General features: G+C 53.2%; 1 protein-coding gene across 7 annotated transcripts in view; it reads left to right on the forward strand.

Moving 5' to 3' along the window:
* The window catches only part of TRAPPC9 (trafficking protein particle complex subunit 9), a 388310-nt gene that overhangs the window by 293969 nt on the left and 74670 nt on the right, over nt 1-19671 (forward strand). For 6 of the 7 annotated variants that reach the window (XM_059893290.1, XM_059893289.1, XM_059893293.1 and 3 more), the window contains one exon: nt 5092-5183. In XM_059893290.1, the coding sequence (XP_059749273.1) occupies nt 5092-5183 (92 nt within the window). 7 annotated transcript variants of the gene reach the window in all.

Below are 19671 nucleotides of genomic sequence, written 5' to 3' on the forward strand. Positions count from 1 at the left end.
TGACAAAACACACACACATCCATGGTTCCCATGACACACAGAAGGTTAACCAAGACAACATGTGTGGAGACATTTGTAAGCAAAACAGTTCTGCACAGGTATAGACTAGGTGTAATTAACAATGATGCGTCACTAACAGTCCTAAGATATGATCCTTGTGTGATAGACGGGGTTTCTTAAAGTAGGGAAGACCTCACCTTGGTCAGTCTTCTCATCCCCAGCAGCTCCTGCAGCCCACATCATAGGTGTTAACGTGCTGGCATGGATCCAGGCCCGCCCACTGGCAGGAAGGCTCTTGGGGGCACTTGTACCCCCACGGGTGCAAGCACAGTGTCCATTCATAGCGGTCTGGCTGGGGTGATGGCTGGAGTGGAGATGGATTCTAGAGGATGTCCCAGATGACATGAAGTTCAAGCTTGAGATGGGTGGTGGTCACCAGGAGGCCAAGGCCGAAGAGGGTTCCAGGCTGGGGGGTGCGGGAGTCAGGGCCCCGAGGCAGCAAACAGCCTGTCTGTTGTCACCGGTCCCAGTGGTTTGGCTTGGCTGGTGCACACCGAGTCCTCCAGGTCTGCGGGGGAGAGATCAGCCTGGGAAAACTTGCGGAGAAGTTGTGTAGCCTCCATGGGAGCTGGGATTTTATCCCTAGGGTGCTTGAAGGGCTTCCGGCTAGGGGCAGTGTGGTTGCACTTGGTTTAGGAGGCTGGAATGACCACTCCCCCTGTCTCTGCCCTCTGGTTTGGCGTGGGATGTCCATGACGTCCCTGCTGCAGGATCGTACCCCCCGGTCCTGGAAGTGAGGCGGGAGGGCCTGTGAGGCCAGGGTGTACAGGTCCTGCTTCTCGGTTCTTGGCCAGGCCGCTGAAGGGTGTGGAGTTGAAGTGGAGAACCCGCCAGCGTTGGGGTTCCCGTTGGGCTACGGGCTGCCTGACCCCATCTACGCTCTGTGGGTTTACTGGGGAACCAGCGCGGGGGCCCCACTGTGAGCCTGGTGTGTGAGGGACGCGGGACAAGGCCTCTCAGAGCCAGGGAATCACCCTTCCCAAGTGATGGTGTCTTGGTTGTTCCTCGTTTTCTGGTTTTGAAGCATGTAAGCCTTTCTCTTCTAGCAGATTTTAGGCTTGAAGAAGGGACTGGGAGATGCTACCATCGGAGAGCTGGGCTGAGTCACTTCTGCCACCTCCATGCCATCTCTCTGTCCCCAAAGAGCCGTGTCCTCTGCCTCTCGCGAGTAGGGGAGGGCCGCGAGGTGCAGGCCGGCGTTCAGTGCGGAGCTCCCTAACCCGAGGGTGCAGCAGTGAGCGGTCATAAGCTGTGGCCCAGGGTCGTCGTCACTTAAAGCCGCTGCATCACTCCTGGAGAAGCTCTCATCCAGTTGACTTTTACAGCCTCCCAGCCCTGCGGCTCTGAATTAGGGACTTGGAGACGGGAAGCCTGGCCTTGGCCCCAGGCGCTCACCGCAGCCTTGTCCGGGAACAGTTGTGGCCATAAATACCCATGGCCCGGAGTGGCCGGTGCTACCTGGGGAGTTAGGCAGGGAGCCCAGCGCTGAGCAGTGGCCTGTGGGCTTCCTGCTGGTGCTCGAAGCTGGCCGCTTTGGGGCTGCCTGCTCATCAGCCTGGCAAGTTTGAGTACAGGGTAGCAGTGGAAGTTTAAACTGAGCCAGGGCCAGCCTGGGCCTCTTGGCTCCCCGCCTCTGAGACGTGAGTGAACTGAGGTGGCTCCAGGGAACTCAGCTGTGGCTGAGGCAGGAAGCTGCAGGCTCAGAGGGCACTGTGAAGGGGCCATGTGGCTCCTTGGAAGAGCCAGAAGTAGCCTGTGGGAGGCCTCAGAGGCAGAATGAACGTGTGTTGGGTGAACTGAGCAGGGCGCTTGGGGTTTCTTATGTTCCGGGTGCACAGGGTTTGTTGATGGGTTTGTGCTCGTGGGTGTGGCTGGGAGACTTGGAAAGCCTGACTGGCACCAGCAGTGGCCTACAGTCCCCCTGCTGCAGGAGTAGATCGTGGGGACAAGAAAACATCCACTGACTTGGAATCTTAATTGCAGTCTCCCAAGTGACTGTTGCTGTTTTAGTCGCTAAGTTGTGTCCAACTCTTTTGTGACCCCATGCACCATAGCCTGCCAGGCTCTTTCATATGGAATTCTCCAGGCAAGAATACTGGAGTGGGTTGCCATGCTCTTCTCCAGGGGATCTTCCTGACCCAGGGATTGAACCTGCCTATCCTGTATTGCAGGCAGAGTCTTCACCAGGGAGCCAGAGGGGAAGCCCTTCCCAGGTGACTGCTGCTGCTAAGTCGCTTCAGTCGTGTCCAACTCTGTGCGACCCCATAGACGGCAGCCAACCAGGCTCCGCCGTCCCTGGGATTCCCCAGGCAAGAACGCTGGAGTGGGTTGCCCTTTCCTTCTCCAGTGCATGAAAGTGAAAAGTGAAAGTGAAGTCGCTCAGTCGTGTCGGACTCTTCGCGACCGCGGCTTAAAGGGAAGTCAGGCTCTTCAGCACCACGAACAGTGCCCTCTGTGTGGGAGGAAGGCGGCTGGCTGGCCACGCTCCTGCTGGGAGCAGACAGGGTCCTGGCCCTGTGCACTGGTGTCCTCATTTATCAAGTGGGAGTCACAGGTCCCTGCTTCCAGTTTACTGTGAGGAGTCTGTGCAGTGTTTATAGCAAAGTATCTGAAAGTGGGAGCCGTATCATGGACTCCAGGGTGGGATGGACTCAATCCTGCCACTTCCTAGCCGTGTTCTCTTTTCTCCTTATCCCCATGGGCCTGAGGTTTGTTTGTTTGTTTGTTTGCTTAAATCTCTGAGATGGAAATAATAGTCCCTGTCTTATACCCACCACATTCTCAGGTTTTAATTTGAAAATAGCAAGTATTTTTAAACTGAGAAGATCCATGCTAAACAGTTAGCGCTGGGCCTCCCTCATGGGACTCACTTTGGAAATGCTCTCTTTGCAGCAGTAGTAGTGATGGGAATTACCGTCCATCATCATCATTCTTTTCTGACCTCTTGCCCTGAACGCCAGAGTCTGGGTATTTAAGAAAGAGCAGCCACTGCCACATCCACCGTCCTCACTATAGCATTGTCATCCGGGCTGTGAGAGTGGCTGATTAGGGTCTCGGTAGCCAGGGTTGTGTTCTTGTGTCCAGGCTCAGACACAAGGCTGTTTTGGTGGCTTATGGGGCCGAAGGGGAGGGGGATGCCCATGCAGGTAATTGGCTTTATTAGCTCAGCTGTATAATTTTATGGCTCATGTCCGAGAGCAAATTAATACAGAAATATGCTATTAGAATGGCTTCCAAAGCCCCAGTGCCACTTGGCAACTTTGTGATTACTCACTCGCTCACTCGCTTTTCTAACTGATCATTTCAGAGCTCTGCATCCAGGCTGTGCTCGTCAGGCACTATTTCTGTTCTTCAAGCGCCATGTGTGATCAGCCTCAAAAGCCTGCCATGATTTTTTTTTTTTAAACAAGAGGCAGTAAGCTGCCATATTCTGAAGTCTTAATTTCATATAAGTGAAAATAACCCCCAGAGAGTCAGGAAAGAAGACAGGAAAAAGCGAGCACACACACGTGGCCCCTGCACCACCTACCTGGGGTGCTGACTCATGCCAGCGTGCATTTAGTCCTCAGTGTTCATGGAGCAGCCATGGTGACTGGGGCACTGGTCCAGACACCACTAGGAGGGCTCTGCCCTTGCACAGCTGACAGGCCAGGGGTGGAGCCAGACAGCAGGAGACACACACATCTGGTGGGGTCGCTGAGGGTCTCTGGAGCAGAGGCAGCTCAGGGAAGCCCTCCTGGAGGAGGTGAGGTCTGAGAAGAGAGTTAAAGGATGAGTATAGTGAGGAGGCAGAAAAGGGCAGGGAGCAGCATTTCCAGGCAAAGAGCATAGAATGTGGAGACTGGAGTTCCAAGAAAGCACATGGTGTTTTGGAAGAAAGGAAACAGGGTCAAGGTAGCCAGAGAAGGGCCTGGGTGGAGGTGGCAGGCCTGGAGAGGTAGGCAGGGGCTCCTGCGTGCCCTGGGCTCCGACAGCTTGGCCCGAGCTCCTGTCTCAGACCCCCTGCCGTGTGTGGCTAGCTGGCCCTCTTGGGCCCTGGCAGGAGGGACCCCGGAACTCTGGTCTCCGTTCCCTCCGGGCCTTGGCGCCCCTTGCTGCCCGCCCCGGCCTGTTCTGCTCCGCCAGCCTGGCTCCATCCTGGCACGGCTGTCCTCCGGCTGGACAGGCGCAGTGGCCTGTTCCTGCGTTGTCGTCCTCCTTGGAGTGTGAGCCTCCCGAGTTTCAGGCTCATGTGCGGTCATTTCAGCGTGCTCAGTGCTTCTCACCACGCCTCGCTCGCTTTAGACACACTCGGTGTGTTCGTTGAGTGCCGTTAACTTGCTAAAGGAGGAAAGTAACAGGATTCTCCCCACTTTCCCGGTCACTAGAGAGTGTCAGAGCTATAGTCTTCCCTTTTGATTGGGGCTTAAATGCTGCAGCTTTCATTTATGTAGGAAAAGGGAAAGCAGTTTACAGCTGTGTTTCTGAGGACCACACGGGCTGTTTAATATTAGCACCTTGGAGACATCTATTTTCTGCACTTCTAAACCCAATTTCTTCATCCACTGATACTTGCTGAGAGGCAGTATGAGTTCCTCAATTATGAACTTGCCTGAGTGAGCACGTTCGTAAGAATATGTGTAATTACATCAAGATGTATAACGCGACAGACGTGGAAGCAGCATGAAACCGACACGTGTAGAGAAATACGTTGGGCTGTATTGAACAGTGAGCCACAGTTTGCACGCTCTTTAGGAAAAACAACCTTCCCTCTTCTTTATTTCCCCCAGCAAGAACGGCTGCTGGATTGAACCTATCTGGGTGGATTTCCCTTCTTCACACAACAGCTCAATTTATCAGATTTGGTGGTGGAGAGCTGGGGGAGAGGCCCTTGACACATCTACATACCTGTTTCCCACATATCTGACCAACCCTTGAGAGGAGGAGGCCGTTCAACCACTGTGTAGGGTTTCCTGTCTGTCAAGAAACTTGTAGAACTTCTCCTCCGGGCCCTGGGCTTGGCGATCACAGAGTTTTCCTTAACGACGCTCACCCATCTCTGAAGCGCACGGGCGAGGCGAGTGTGGAGGGCCTCCTGAACCAGCTGGTCTTGGAGCACCTGCAGCTGGCTCCTCTGCTGTGGGGTGAGTACTGCCCGTCACCTCTGGGTGTGCGCGCTCCTTCGTTCAGAACTCGCGGGCTCGCGTTTGGTGCTGCTGTGTGCCGAGGTCTTCAGGGAACTGGGCAGGGAGGTCTGTGTCTCTCCCGAGCTTGGTCTGCGGATGTCCGGTCAGCACAGCCTTATGGCCGGGCTGCTGCCCTCTGAGCTCAGGCGTGGTGACAATGCGGATCCCCTTGCTGCAGAACCCGCATCCTCCGTGGTGCACTTACGGTGTCTGCATGGATGTGACTTCTGCAGACACTTGTGCTCCTCGAGTGATGAGTGAAGACGTGGTGGGCAGGAGCGAGGGGGTGGTTCCTCCTGGCTCCTGGATGAGCTGAGTTTGTTTGGTAAACACCGTAACTTACCCCGGTACTTGGCCTGAGAGAGCGCTGGAAGGTGGCGCTTACAGCAAGGTGTTTGAACGCTTGTTGCCTGTCACACCTGCAACGTTCACCCCAGTCTGTGCCTTCCTAAATAGCAGTGGAAATTTTTGTTGAGAAACAAGCTCAAATGTAGAATTGTTGTTGAAATGAGAGTCTGTATTATTCTCTGGAAATGATCCCGACATGTAATCTGTGCTGGGTCAGATGCAGACAATCATGGATGTGCCTTCTTTCTCTGCTTTAACCCAGAAACTGTTGTGAGTCAGTAGCTGGTCTTTCCTCCAGTTAATTCATTAGTTTGACCTCCTGGTTTTGCACTCTAGAGACACAGGAGAATTACCCCAGGGGCTGGAGGAGAAAGACAGACCTCTCCCCCTGATGTTCCCTCACTGGTCTTCAGTTTGTGAGAACCCCTCGAGCTGCCCGGGACTGCCCACTCTCCTGGGCTCCCCACTCCCATGGGTGAAGGTTGTTGGGGGTCCGGTGAGCAGTGCCGACGTGGCAGCTGTGAGTGGACTGAGCCTGACACCCGGGGGCTCCTTCCTCGGAATCTGCCTGCCTCGCTGGTCCAGCCCAAGTGAGAGGAGGTGGATGGTTGTTTCTGCAGAACGTGTCTCAGTTTGCACCTCTCAGGGTGTTCCTCACTTTCTTAGCTCAGAAAACTTTGTCTCTCGGCGACCTGGGCTCAGACAGCAACTTCCACCGGATACGCTGGCCGAGGAGGGTCGGACACCCAGCCCTCCTGCCCCCGGGGCTGGGCAGGCCCCAGGAATCCAGCCCTAGGAAACAGTGACACAAAGTGTGTACCCATGCATCGAGTCAGTCAAAAGAAGGGAGTGCTCCAAGGCACCGGCCGATGGGGAGTGAGCCCCGTGGGGTCAGACTCCTTCCAAAGATGGGGTTGGGGGCACCCTGCTGGGTTTGCGCTGGTCTCCCTATAGGTGTTTTCCTTGTCGTGTGTCATGTGCACACCAGTGCCGGTATTAAGGATTGTATCCTGGAGGAGATGCATGAGTTGTTACACCACAGGACCAGGACTCAAAGGCGTTTCCTCCAGGAGGTCTCGTGGGCCCAGCACCTTCAGGCCCCCAGCAGCATTCAGTGCGGCCTGGGTCGTCTCCGAGGGTCCACACGCCCCAGAAACACCGCGTGATATCTCTCTGTTCCATGTCATGATTAATTTAACTGTCGCCACGTCTGGCAGTTTCCAGGGAACATCCGTCTGCATGCATTTTTCTCTGAGTTTCCTCAGCTTGCTCGTTTTGGAGTTATGAAGTCAAAAGACGTGGGATTTTTAAGGCTTTTGGGCCGTTTCGTGGAATGGACGTGTGACTCTTGACCGTTGATGGTGCCGTGGGCGTTGTGGGAGCCTGAGTTTTTGAGGTGACTTTCCCACCCCGTAGAGCGTAGTTCCAGGTCAGGGGCCGAGAGGTGAGACCGTGAGTTTTGTCTGCCCACCTCCTGCCCCGGGCTGGCCTCCCCGGCCCACCGTCTGTCTGCACTGGGGTGGGGGCTTCATCCCTGGCCCCAGTGCACACCACCTGCCCCGTCCCTGTCACCTGTGCTGTGGAGCCAACATCTCAGGGTCACTGGCTCCTTTCCGCATCACTCAGGCTGTCCTGGTTTTTCGGAGGCAAGGTTCCTTACCCTGGAATCTTGACCTTCCCATTCATTCGCTTCACAAAAGCAATATATTCTTGTTATAGAAAAGCAGGGCAAATCAGAAAAATTCAATGGAGAAAAATTATCTTTTTCCACTCTTGCGCCCTCAAAACCAGTCTCTATTTCGTCTCCTTTTTGTGCCTTTCTAAGTCTTTTTGCTGTCCCCCAGTTCACATTTTGTTCGCCGAGATGATCATACCGCTCTTGTACTCTGTGTCCTTTTTTTTTTTAATACTTGAGAAAACAAGTATTTCTCACGTTATGAGCACGTCTTACACTGGCCGTTCAGGTCCTCGTTATCCTTTCATCACGTTGATGCAGGCTGATTTACTGCTCGTCCTGGTGTCCGGGTGCCTCTGCTCTTTGGAGGTGTTTGCTGTTATGTAAGTTGCTCGCACCGGCTGCGCACAGAGCCTTTCTGTGTCTCGGGGCCACGGCCCCCGTGGGAAGGCCCTGACATGACTCCTGCCCTGCGGGCCGGTGCCAGAGACCACAGCGCCTGTGCCAGCACTGCCGCTCACCGGGCCGCTGATGGGGCCCACCGGGACTGATGTCATGTGGGGGTCCCGGAGGAGAGGAAGCCAGGTTATGGGCTGGCTCCAAGACTGTGTGCGTTCCTTCTGCAGAGCGTCTCAGGGCAAGGCGGGACAGAGGGCAGGGCGCAGCCCCGGCAGGGCTGGGGAGGGGCCTGGGGCAGGACCCTTATTCAGCTGCCTCCTGTCTCTGTTCGTCTGGGAGCAGAACCGCGGGCTGGGGGAGGCTACATTCCCACAAGGGTGGGAACCTGGCAGAGCCTAGCAGGCCTCCTGATGGCCTGAGTCAAGGGCCGGTCCAGCTGTTTCCATGGATACCGAGCGGTGGTGACTAGCGGACCGAGCAGTTTCTCACACTGATTTGACCATCCCATGGCGCTGCCCCGTCTCCCTCCCCAGCTGACAGCACTGTTCTCGTCCCGGCCTCTCAGATGCACAGCGCCTGGTCTGCGCCGGTGAGCCCTGGTCAGGTGTCGGCTACACCGTGGACAGCATGCTTTCAGTGCACATCCTCCAGATAATCGCGGAGCAGACCCCCGCCCCACTGCTGAGCTGTGATGTGCAGGAAGCTCTTGTGGGCACGAGGGCAATGCCCGTCTGGGAGACAGTGGCCAGGTGGTGCCTTGTGTGGGGTCACCCACTGCTGTGCCCCAGAGAACCACATACCCTCATATTGGGGAACAAGACGCTGTGCCTAAACTCTCTATGCAGTTTGTCTGACCCGTGCAAGTCTTCAGGTCGTAATTACCATCCCCCTGTTACAAATTGGGTGCTAGTTTTATCAGGTCTTGTAAGGTCTTCATAGAACCGTTCAGCTTCAGCTTCTTGCGCATTACTGCTTGGGTCTTAGACTTGGATTACCATGATGTTGAATGGTTTGCCTTGGAAATGAACAGAGATCATTCTTTCGTTTTTGAGATTGCACCCAAGTACTGCATTTTGGACTCTTTTGTTGACTATCAGGGCTATTCCATTTCTTCTAAGGGATTCTTGCCCACAGTAGTAGGTATAATGGTTATCTGAGTTAAATTCTCTTCTTCTCAGAGCTATTTGTAAGGCCTCCTCAGACAGCCATTTTGCTTTTTTGCATTTCTTTTTCCTGGGGATGGTCTTGATCGCTGCCTCCTGTACAATGTCATGAACCTCTGTCCATAGTTCATCAGGCACTCTGTCTATCAGATCTGGTTCCTTAAATCTATTTGTCACTTCCACTATATAATCATAAGGGATTTGATTTAGGTCATACGTGAATGATTTAGTGGTTTTCCTCACTTTCTTCAATTTAAATCTGAATTTGGCAATAAGGAGTTCATGATCTGAGCCACAGTCAGCTCCTGGTCTTGTTTTTGCTGACTGTATACAGCTTCTCTATCTTTGGCTGCACAGAATATAATCAATCTGATTTCAGTGTTGGCCATCTGGTGATGTCCACGTGTAGAGTCTTCTCTTGTGTTGTTGGAAGAGGGTGTTTGCTATCACCAGTGCATGCTCTTGGCAAAACTCTATTAGCCTTTGCCCTGCTTCATTCTGTACTCCAAGGCCAAATTCCAATCACAAAGAAAGGAAATGCCAAAGAATGCTCAAACTACCACACAATTGCACTCATCTCACATGGTAGTAAAGTAATGCTCAAAATTCTCCAGCCAGGCTGCAGCAATACATGAACCGTGAACTTCCAGACGTTCAAGCTGGTTTTAGAAAAGGCAGAGGAACCAGAGATCAAATTGCCAAAATCCGCTGGATCATCAAAAAAGCAAGAGAGGTCCAGAAAAATATCCATTTCTGCTTTATTCACTATGCTAAAGCCTTTGACTGTGTGGATCACAATAAACTGTGGAAAATTCTGAAGGGGATGGGAATACCAGACCACCTGACCAGCCTCTTGAGAAACTTGTATGCAGGTCAGGAAGCAACAGTTAGAACTGGACAGGGAACAACAGACTGGTTCCAAATAGGAAAAGGAGTATGTCAAGGCTGTATATTGTCACCCTGCTTATTTAACTTATATGCAGTGTACATCATGAGAAACGCTGGGCTGGATGAAGCACAAGCTGGAATCAAGATTGCTGGGAGAAATATCAATAACCTCAGATATGCAGGTGACATGACCCTTATGGTAGAAAGTGAAGAAGAACTAAAGAGCCTCTTGATGAAAGTGAAAGAGGAGAGTGAAAAAATTGGCTTAAAGCTCAACATTCAGAAAACTAAGAGCATGGCATCTGGTCCCATCACTTCATGGCAAATAGATGGGGAAGCAGTGGAAACAGTTTTTTTCAGTTATTTTTATGGGCTCCAAAATCACTGCAGATAGAGACTATGGCCATGAAATTAAAAGACGCTTGTTCCTTGGAAGAAAAGCTATGACCCACCTAGACAGCATATTAAAAAGCAGAGTCATTAGTTTGCCAACAAAGGTCCATCTAGTCAAAGCTATGGTTTTTTCAGTAGTCATGTGTGAATGTGAGAGTTGGACCATAAAGAAAGCTGAGCACTGAAGAATTGAAGCTTTTGAACTGTGGTGTTGGAGAAAACTCTTGAGAGTCCCTTGGACTGCAAGGAGATCCAACCAGTCCATCCTAAAGGAAATCAGTCCTGAATATTCATTGGAAGGACTGATACTGAAGCTGAAACTCTGATACTTTGGCCACCTGGTGCAAATAATTGACTTATTGGAAAAGACGCTGATCCTGGGAAAGATTGAAGGCAGGAGGAGAAGGGGACGGCAGAGGATAAGATGGTGGGATGGCATCACCAACTTGATGGACATGAGTTTGAGCAAGCTGCGGGAGTTGGTGATGGATAGGGAAGCCTGGCGTGCTGCAGTCCTTGGGGTTGCAAAGAGTCAGACATGACTGAGCGACTGAACTGAACTGTTACAAATTAGGAAACAGACTTGTGGGGTGTTTGTTGCATGAAGTTACAGGGAATACACAGATTCTTGGATGGGTGGATCCATCCATCTGCACCCAGGTGCTGGGGACCCAGAGGTAAATTAGACTTGATCCCTGCCACTGCTGGTCTGATGCAGGTAGAGGATCCCAGGTCGGTTGACAGACCATCCCCACGCAGCCTGGTGTGCTTGCCAGCTGTCCTGGAAGCAGCAGCCAGAGGCAGCCCTGGACCCTGACACCTGCAGTCACCTGTCTCAAAGGAGTGCGCTTGGGACGAAGCACAGCCCACAGCCCTGACGCGGCTCACAGGCCTCCCTGGGGACAGAACCACTGCAGGGTGCTGTGGGTTCGTCGTGTCTGAATGTTGCTTCGTCTGCCTCAGTGGCCCCTCGTGCATTGTCCACCTCCGCCCAGGAGTCTGGACCCAGGCGCTCCAGGCAGCCAGCCTGTCCTGTGCCAGAACTCCGGCTGCTCCCGCCCTCCCGGGGCTCTCGGGGAGACGCATCCCAAGTCCTGCAGAACGTCCTCTCATCGAGCTGGTACCTGGAGGCCTCAGTGGGGGATCGTCAGTTTGTTTACATCATGAGATTCGTGGGCGAAAGGCCACACTTGTGTCTTTGGACACACACGGCTGTGTGTGGCCCAGGCTTCCCTGGCAGCTGAGCTGCCCGCTGACCTCCATCTCCTTAGCTTAGCGATGTTGAGGTAGCTTAGCGATGGTGCTGGGCTGTGCGTTCTCCCCCACAGCCCACGTTCCAAAGAGCTGTGCCTGGGAAGAGTGCCAGCACTCAGGCCCCCTGACCAGGCCAGGTGTATACGGCCAGGTTAACCAGACTTTGGTGAGTCCCAGATGCCGGAAACCCAGATATGATCCTTGGGTTGGGGAGATTCCCCTGGAGAAGGAAATGACCACCCACTCCAGTATTGTTGCCTGGAGAATCCCTTGGGCAGAGGAGCCTGGGGGGCTGTAGTCCCTGGGGTCACGCAGAGTCAGACCTGATGAAGCGCTTGTCAGCAGCAGCAGAGGCTGATGGGCTCAGGACCCCTCCCCGAGGCTGAGCAGTGGCGAGTGGTCATCTGGTCTGAAGCCCGGCTGGCCCGGGGGTGGGTGCAGGGAAGCCAAGGGGCTGAGTCATTGTCTCTTTGGCCCCTTTGCCAAATATAATTATGTAAATTGATTTTTAAAAGGGGGGAAAATTTATAAAAGAAGATAAAACATCCAGAGTGTGTGTACCTCCCTGGGTACCTTGGGAGAACTTTCTGCCACTCTCCTTTCTTAATGACACAGGCTGGGTCTCCTTCCATATGGAGATACTCACACATGTAGGTGGAGCTGCACCAGTCTTTTTAATGGCAGGCAAGATGTATGTAATTTATTTACTCTGTATCTTTTGATGGACCTTTAGCATCTTTTGCTATTATCAACATTGTTGCAACAAATATCCTTACAAGTAGCCTAGTGCTCCCAGGAGTGAGTCAAGCTGGAAATTACTCTTTTAAATTTAGCAATCTCTTTAAAAAAAAAAACCTTATATTTTTCTATCATACTTAGAAAGACTTTCCTCATTTAGCTTACATTTTAAAAAAAATCTAATACTTTCATGGACTCAGTTGTTTTAACATTGAAATCTTTTATTTATCTGGAATTTTTTAAGTCGTGAGTAGTGAGGCATGGAGCCACCTTTTCTTTTTCCGGAAAACTGGCTAGTTATCCACAAGTTACTTAATGAATAATTTGTCTTCTCCTTGGAGAAGGAAATGGCAATCCACTCTGGTATTATTGCCTGGAAAATCCCATGGATGGAGGAGCCTGGTAGGCTACAGTCCATGGGGTCGCAAAGAGTCGGACGCGACTGAGCGACTTCACTTTCTTCTTTCTTCATAAATGAGCAATGCCATTTTCACATATGCGTAGGAAAATCTTTGAATTCTCTTCCATTAACCTGTCTGTCCACTAGCCAGTGTCACCCTTGTGCGTGTAAGTTCACAGTGTACTTGAATATTGGCTTGGGTAATCCTCTTCCGTCTTTTTCTTGCATTTGTTCCTTTGTTTATTTAAATATTGTGGCGAGAAAACACATAATACAAATTTGCCATCTTAATCTTCCTTAAGGGTGCCGTTAAGGCTAGTGTTAATTGTATTTTTGTTATTATGCCAAAGATCTGTAGAATTTTTTCGTTTTGTAAAATCAACCCTATACCCGTTGAACATCTTTCATATGTATTTTTCTGACTTCGGTAAGAGCTTACGTAGCTCACTTTTTAAAAAAGAAAATTTCTGTAGGTCTTTAACTGCCTTTTTGAGGTTTTTTCCCCCTATTTTTGCTTCTTTTATATAATTTTGCTTCCTCTTTTTTTTTTTTTTCTTGATTGAGCAAGCTAACACATGATCTACTTTCTTCATTAATTATATCCGCTGTCTCTTTTCTAATTCAATAATTCTTCTATCTGTACTAATTTTTTTTCTGCCTGATTTGAGCTTATATTATTTTCCCCTCACTTACTGGGTTGGACATCATTCATTTAAAATTTCCTATTATTAGTCTAGTTTTATGGGGCTATGAATTTTCCTATGATTCTATTTCCTATGATTTCCATTTCTGCTTCCTGTAGTATGGCTCTAACCATATTCGGGTATTAAAATTTCTCATATTGGGTATTTTCAGGCATCCTTTGATTTCAGTTTGCTTCATCTTCATCTTTATCTGAGCCTTTTTGTCTTCTCCTTTTGTTGTGAATTTGTAGTGTAACAGCACTGCGATCAGTTTAATACTATTCTCACCTCTTAGAATTTACTGAGATTTCTTTGTGGATAGTTTTTTGTGTCTGACTACTCCATGGACATGTAAAAGGAAGGCTTATTCCTTGTTTTAAGTGTGTTGAGTTGAAATGTGTCACCCGGCTCTACCTTACCAATTTGCTTAGGGTTTTAAGATCCTTCCTTATTTGATCTCACTTGGACTTTGAGAAGTGAATTACAATTACTGCTAACATGGATCGTCTTCACCCTGATGGCCTTCTGTCCATCAATGTAATTCTGTCCTGTAATATGTGCAGGATGAAAGCTGATGGGCTTTAGTGCATAGAAGTCATAATTCTTCTGACTTTGTTGTGCCTTTTACCATTTTAAGTGTCTTTGTCTGTCTCCTCTAATGTTTTTGCCCTTTATTCAATCTGGTATGATCCTATAATTCCCATCCTTGCTTTGTTTTTGTTTGGTGGATGTATCTTTGCCTCTTGTCTTGGTTTAAACATTTGAGAATTACTTTTTTCCCCCCATGTGGTTCTCTTAGATCAAGCGTCGAGCTGAGTTTTGTTTGTGATCTAACTTCAGTGTCTTTTTGATTAATAAGTGAATTTAGACCACTTACATTCTTTGATATGGCACATGTGTTTGGTCTTAACTGTCATCGATTCTGTTATGCTTTATTTTCTAGTAGTAGTTACTCATCTTGACTTTTGTGATCTGTGTCTTCTTGGTTTTGTTTTGTGTGATGATTTTTTTTTCTTCCTCTCCAAGCTCCCTTCTCTTGTTTCCCCATTCCCCCATCACGTTCTAAGGCCATGCCTGCCTTATTTTTCTCCACAGTTCTTATTATTCTCTGAAAGTTCATTACCAATGCAGGTCCCCCCCCCCCCCTTGTCTCTCCACCCCTGCTGGAGTATAAGCTCCAGAGAGAGAGCCTGGTCTTTGCCACACTCTCAGAACCTGAAACGGTTGCTGGGACGTTTCAGTGGCGGCGGAACGTATCAGCTGGGTAAATATTTGCTGAAGGGATTAATAATGTAACCTTCACAGTCTATCTCAGAAGCAGATAGTGTTATTTTTGTGCTTTAGGGGGACGGAAATGCAAAGCATCCGCGGGGTCATTCAGCCAGTGAGTGGCAGAGTGAAGACTGGAGCTCAGTCGCTGTGACTCCAGAGTCCATGTTTTCCCCACTTTTATGCCTCCTGGAATCATGATGAGCTGGTGACCTACAGCTGGATTTCACACCTAGGTCTACTGACTTCTAGCCAGAATTTCCTTAGGCTTTTAGAAGTAAAAGTAAGGAAAAAGAAAAAAAGGAGGGAGCAATTGTGTTATTTTTGACAGCCTGCAGAAAACTTGTAAGCACAGTGGTTAGAATTGTTTTCTGAGCTGCTTTAGAGTCCGTGGCTGGCTTGGTGCACCGTCATCCCAAACTCTGCATTTCCTACGCACGAGGAGTGTCCTTTGTTCCTGAAGGTTCCGGGTGGGGCTCAGAGCCACGGCCGCCTTCAGTCAGCATGTCTCTAGTCTCCAGCGGGCTGGGACAGTTCCTCAGGCTTTGCCTTTTTTTGTTTAACCTTGGTGCTTCCCTATATCACCAACCAGCCACGTGTGGATGCCCCCCACCTGGGTCCATGTGACATGTCCTCGTGGTTAGAGTTAGTGCCCGCGTCCCTGGCAGGGGTCACACCTCTCAGATGACCCATGAGCTCTGTTGTCCCGCCGAGACAAAGGTGTTGGCCGCCTTGCTCCGCTGACAGGGCGCTGCCCGCTGGCGTTCCCTCCTCTCAGGCTCCTTTATAATCACTAAGCATTCTGTGGGAAGGTGCTTTGAAACTTCGTAAACACCAACTACTCATCATACTACTCTTTGTCCCTTTACTCTGCATGGAGTCACCCTCCTCTACTTTACTACTCAGTGGATTAAGCATGTTACCATCATTATTCATTCTGACGCCCCGTGGGCACTCTGTCGGGCTGATTCCTGTTCCTGTCGACACGTCTCCATCATCCTCTGAACACGCCCTTGCTTCCTGGCACCAGGGGTCCCAGGTTCGCTGTCGGGTACTGCTCTGACAGCATACATTTTCCCCAGAGGCCTCAATTCCCGTGAGTGAAGACCAGTGTTTAGAAACCGAGATGCAGACAGGAGAATAGCTGTCTGTCCCAGGGAGTTGCTACTCCCCAGCCTTCTCGGGGGGCAGAGCCCAGGGTACGCATGGACACGTAAGGAGAGACTTGCCCATGCACGCTCAGTGTCTCCTGTCTGTACCGACGGCCACCAGATCACCCTGACACTCTCATTCCAGTCCAGCACAGCAAGGCCCCTTCTGGTCTGTCCCCTTTCCCTGCTTCCTGGGCGACGAGCAGTTGGCGTCCATTCTCTCTTGTGGAGATGCCAACCCGCCAGTACCCCCGCTGCAACCAGGTTCCCACGTCTGCCCCAGCCCTGCCCCCCTCTCAGCGTCTCAACTTCTTGACCTGCATGGGCGGATCCCAGTGGGGTGCAGATGCCCTCCACACCCCCCTGGCCCCCCGTTCCCCCTGCCCTGGGCCCCTCCCTGCTGCCCATGCCACCCTTCCCCCACCCCGTCTCTGCTCCCCTTCCCCCCACCCCGTGGGGGGCTCTCAGCCAGCAGCTTCCCCGCATCCCAGCTCCATCTCTTGCCGATGGCCCAGCCTCCTCCCTCCCCGTCCCCTGTGCCCCTTCTGCTGCTCCTCAATCACTGCCTTCTGTGCTGCTGCCCAGGGTGTCCTACTGGCAGTGGTCCTCCCTGCCTCAGGTTGTCCTGCCAGCCCCTGTCACCAGGGACAGCGCCGCAAGGCCAGCATTTGGGTTGCAGACTCCTCCTGGACTCATGTGGCTTCCTTGTGTCGTGCAGAGCACCCAAGGCTGCTGCCCATCCGGAGGGGCTGTGGCGCCCACTGCCCTGGTGGCCCTGCCTTTCCTCCTCCAAGGCCCAGGTCCCCTGTGGCCCTGCCCCCATGTGGCCTGGCCCCATCGCCTCCCCTGTGCCGGCCATCCTCAGCACAGTCGCAGTGAGCGCCGGCCCGTATGGGTGCCCCGTGCTCTGTCCGTCGGCCGTGCTAGCTTCGCGCCCTCGGGCCAGCGGTGCCTCCATATTCTTCTTAAGTTGCCCCCGTCTCGCCATCTGAGGTGGAAGCCCTTTGAGTACAGACACAGGATCAGCCTCTTATTTCCCCGGCTTCACTGGGGAAGATGCTGAAGAGTGTATATGCCTGGTTTTCAGTCTGCAAGATGCTCACAGGTCCATGTGGCCTCAGAGCCTGGAAGACACCCTGTGGGGGAGATGGCCCGGTCGTGCCGGCTCACAGAGGACAGCTGGGGGCGTGCGGCCAGGAGGGCGCCTTGCCCGAGGTCTCCCTCCCAGGACACCGAGCCTAGGCCTCTGACTCCCTCTGTGCTGCTGCCCTGAGACCTGGAACCCGGCGTCAGGTCAGTGATGGAAGTGCGGGCAGCTTTCGGGGGCATGAGGAGGGGCCTGTGCCAGGATCTGGACCCAGTTCCCCCAAGAAGAGCAGGCACTGGTCAGGAGGCTTGAGCCGTCTTCTTGAGCAGCCAGGGAGGGGCTGCAGGGGGAGTGGGGTGAGACCAGGGGCATCCGCTTCTCCTCAGCCTTGGTTCCAGCTCACTCACCTCCACTTCCGGGTGGACTTGGGAGGCAGCTGCCCTGGGCTGGAGTCCTGGCTTCATGACCCCAGTGACTGTCTTGACCTAAGGCCTGGGAGATGGCCGTGAGGCTCAGCAGTCAACCAATAATAAACGTGAGCCTGCTCCACAAGGAGTTTCTTAGGGCACTCGGGCCTGCCCCTGAGTAGTTAAAATTCCAGCCCTGTGCCCCTGCCCCGCCCAGACTGCCTGGGCAGACGGGTGACTCAGGCGGGACCCACGTTTGAACCCCCAGTGGCAGGCAGTGCCGACCCCTAGGCCCTCGATGCCTGAGTCCTGGCCGGGAACCGCTGGGCTTTCTGGCCATCCCGGGGCGTGTCGCCGTTGCCCCAAATCCCAGCTTCTATTTCCAGCCCTCCACAGGGAGAAGGCTGCTCACTGCCCGCGCCGGCAGGCCCTCCGTGTCTCACCAGTGGGTGCGTATTTTTAGCTGCAGCATTCAGAGCAAGGCTGCCAGTGAGACGGTGCGTGTGGGGTGCATGTGGTGCTGGTGATGGAGGGGTGCCTCCGCCTTCCCCACGTGGGCAAGTCTGCCATCTCAGCCTTTCTCCAAGGCCAAAGCATCTTTTCTAGACGTGGCAGGGAAGGCCCGGCCAGTGTGGGCCTGCTGCCGGAGGCTTGGGCGAGGGAGCAGTAGGATGCCCGAGTGGGGAGCTGGCGCCTGGTCCTGCCCATGGGCACAGCAGCTCAGCCACCTCCCCACCACCAGAAGGAGGGGCCTCACTGGCCATCTGGCCCCACCTGGGGGCTGGCCCCAGACGTCCGGGGGCAGCAGCCCAGAGGCTGCTGGGGTGGCCGAAGGGGAGCCTGGTCAGTTACAGCACAGCCAACACCCGGGGACTGTGCCGGGTTCCTGCAGGGGGGTCGTCTGCAGAGAGAAGCACCCCTCACCCCTGCAGGGGACTGCAGGGGCGCTGCTCCTGTCGCACTGGGGAGTGGCAGGGCTGGCTCCGGTCTTGTTTTCCCCAGCCTGGCGGGGCACTCCGCCTGAGGCCCACCCTCCCTGGCTGCAGCGGGATCCAGGCCGTACGGTGGCCCCTATCCGTCTGCTCACTCCTCCCTCGTTCATTTCTTCACAGGGAGCCATGTCCTCGGCAAGTTCGTTGGCTCTCCAGGTGCTGAGCCAAGCCCCAGACTCTGCAGGAGCTGAAAGGGGCCTTGGGAAGCATCTCATGTATTTGTTCTCCCACTTGGCATTAAGTTTAACCAATTCCTGTTGGCTTTTTCTCGTGGAGAAGATGAGCCAGATGACCTTCCATGCGTATTTTTGGAAGTACCTGCTGAGATAAAGGCCCAGGCCTCGGGTGGGGTTTCTGGTTTCCCAATCAGAGGAGGGGCCCTGGGGCTGTGCCACCGGCTTCCGTGCCAGGACATGGGGGCGGGCCCCTGGCAGCCCATCCCTGCTCAGTGGTGTCTCAGCCTAGACCAGACGGACTTAGGCCTGCTAAGCACAAGGCTGAGCAGGGGCAAAGGGCCACGGTGCGCGCGTTTGCGTCTCAGGAGGCCCGAGGGACGTGGTGGGGCTGTGCAGAGCTTGGGTCTTCCTGATGGAGGTGTGGCCAGGAGGCAGGGGCGGGAGGGGGCAGGCACTGGCCTTCCCCTTGCCCTCGAGGCCTGGCCTTTGGGGCGTGCTCAGGGGCACAGGCATCTCCATTTGGTGCGTGGAGAAACAGCTCACAGTTCTGACCACTCACCCAAGATTGAGCATCTGGAAGTTAGGCTGGGTCAGGGCCCCGGGCTCGCCATCCCAGGGCTCCTTGTGCCCCTGAGATCAGCCAGCAGAGGGGAAGACGTGCCTTTTCCTGGTTCAGGGACAGCTGCGTGCCCTACACTGACGGCCTCCACGGCCTCGCCCAGAGCTGCCCTCTGGCCCCTGTGAACAGCTGAGCAGACGGGTCCCGACAGGAGGGGCGGCCTGACTGGGTCCCCTTCAAGTCGCCCAGGGTGGTGGTGTCCGAGCCGAGCCCCTGCAGCCCAGGCTGGGAGGGGCACATGTCTGACGCAGAAGCTCTGGCTTTAGTCGCGGGCCCGAGTGACTGTGGATTGGTGGTTCTGCCCGAGTGCTCACTCCCTCCTCCCCTGACAGTCCTTCCCTTGGGTGGACGGCAGCTGGAGTGACGGACCACGTGCACGGCCATGACCGTGGAGACGCCCTCGGGGGGAGCTCCCTCGGGGTCCTGTGTTCGCAGAAGTAGAGCTGGTCTTCCTCCTGTGGTCTGTCCCTCTCGCTCAGCCGCCACCAGACAGGGCTACTGGCTCCCCTCGATTTTACCCTCCGTTTCTGTGTCTCACCCACGTTATTTGAAATGTGCTAAATAAGCACTGAACAGATGCTTAAGGGAGAGTGTTTGAAATTAAGCTGTTTAATTTCTTAGGAAGGAAAGGAGGTCTGGAAGCAAATGTGGGTCAGCTCAAGCTGCAATGCTAAGAGGTTTGGGGGGTGAAATATCTCCTTCCCATTTGAGGCATGGACAAAGGAAGCCATCCTTTAAAAGGCTCTGGCTTCAGGGCCACTTTGAAGCCAGACCTTGAGCCTGACAAGGCAGCTTCAAAGACTC

Source organism: Bos taurus, chromosome 14 (assembly GCF_002263795.3).
Source record: "Bos taurus isolate L1 Dominette 01449 registration number 42190680 breed Hereford chromosome 14, ARS-UCD2.0, whole genome shotgun sequence".
Lineage (NCBI taxonomy): Eukaryota > Metazoa > Chordata > Mammalia > Artiodactyla > Bovidae > Bos > Bos taurus.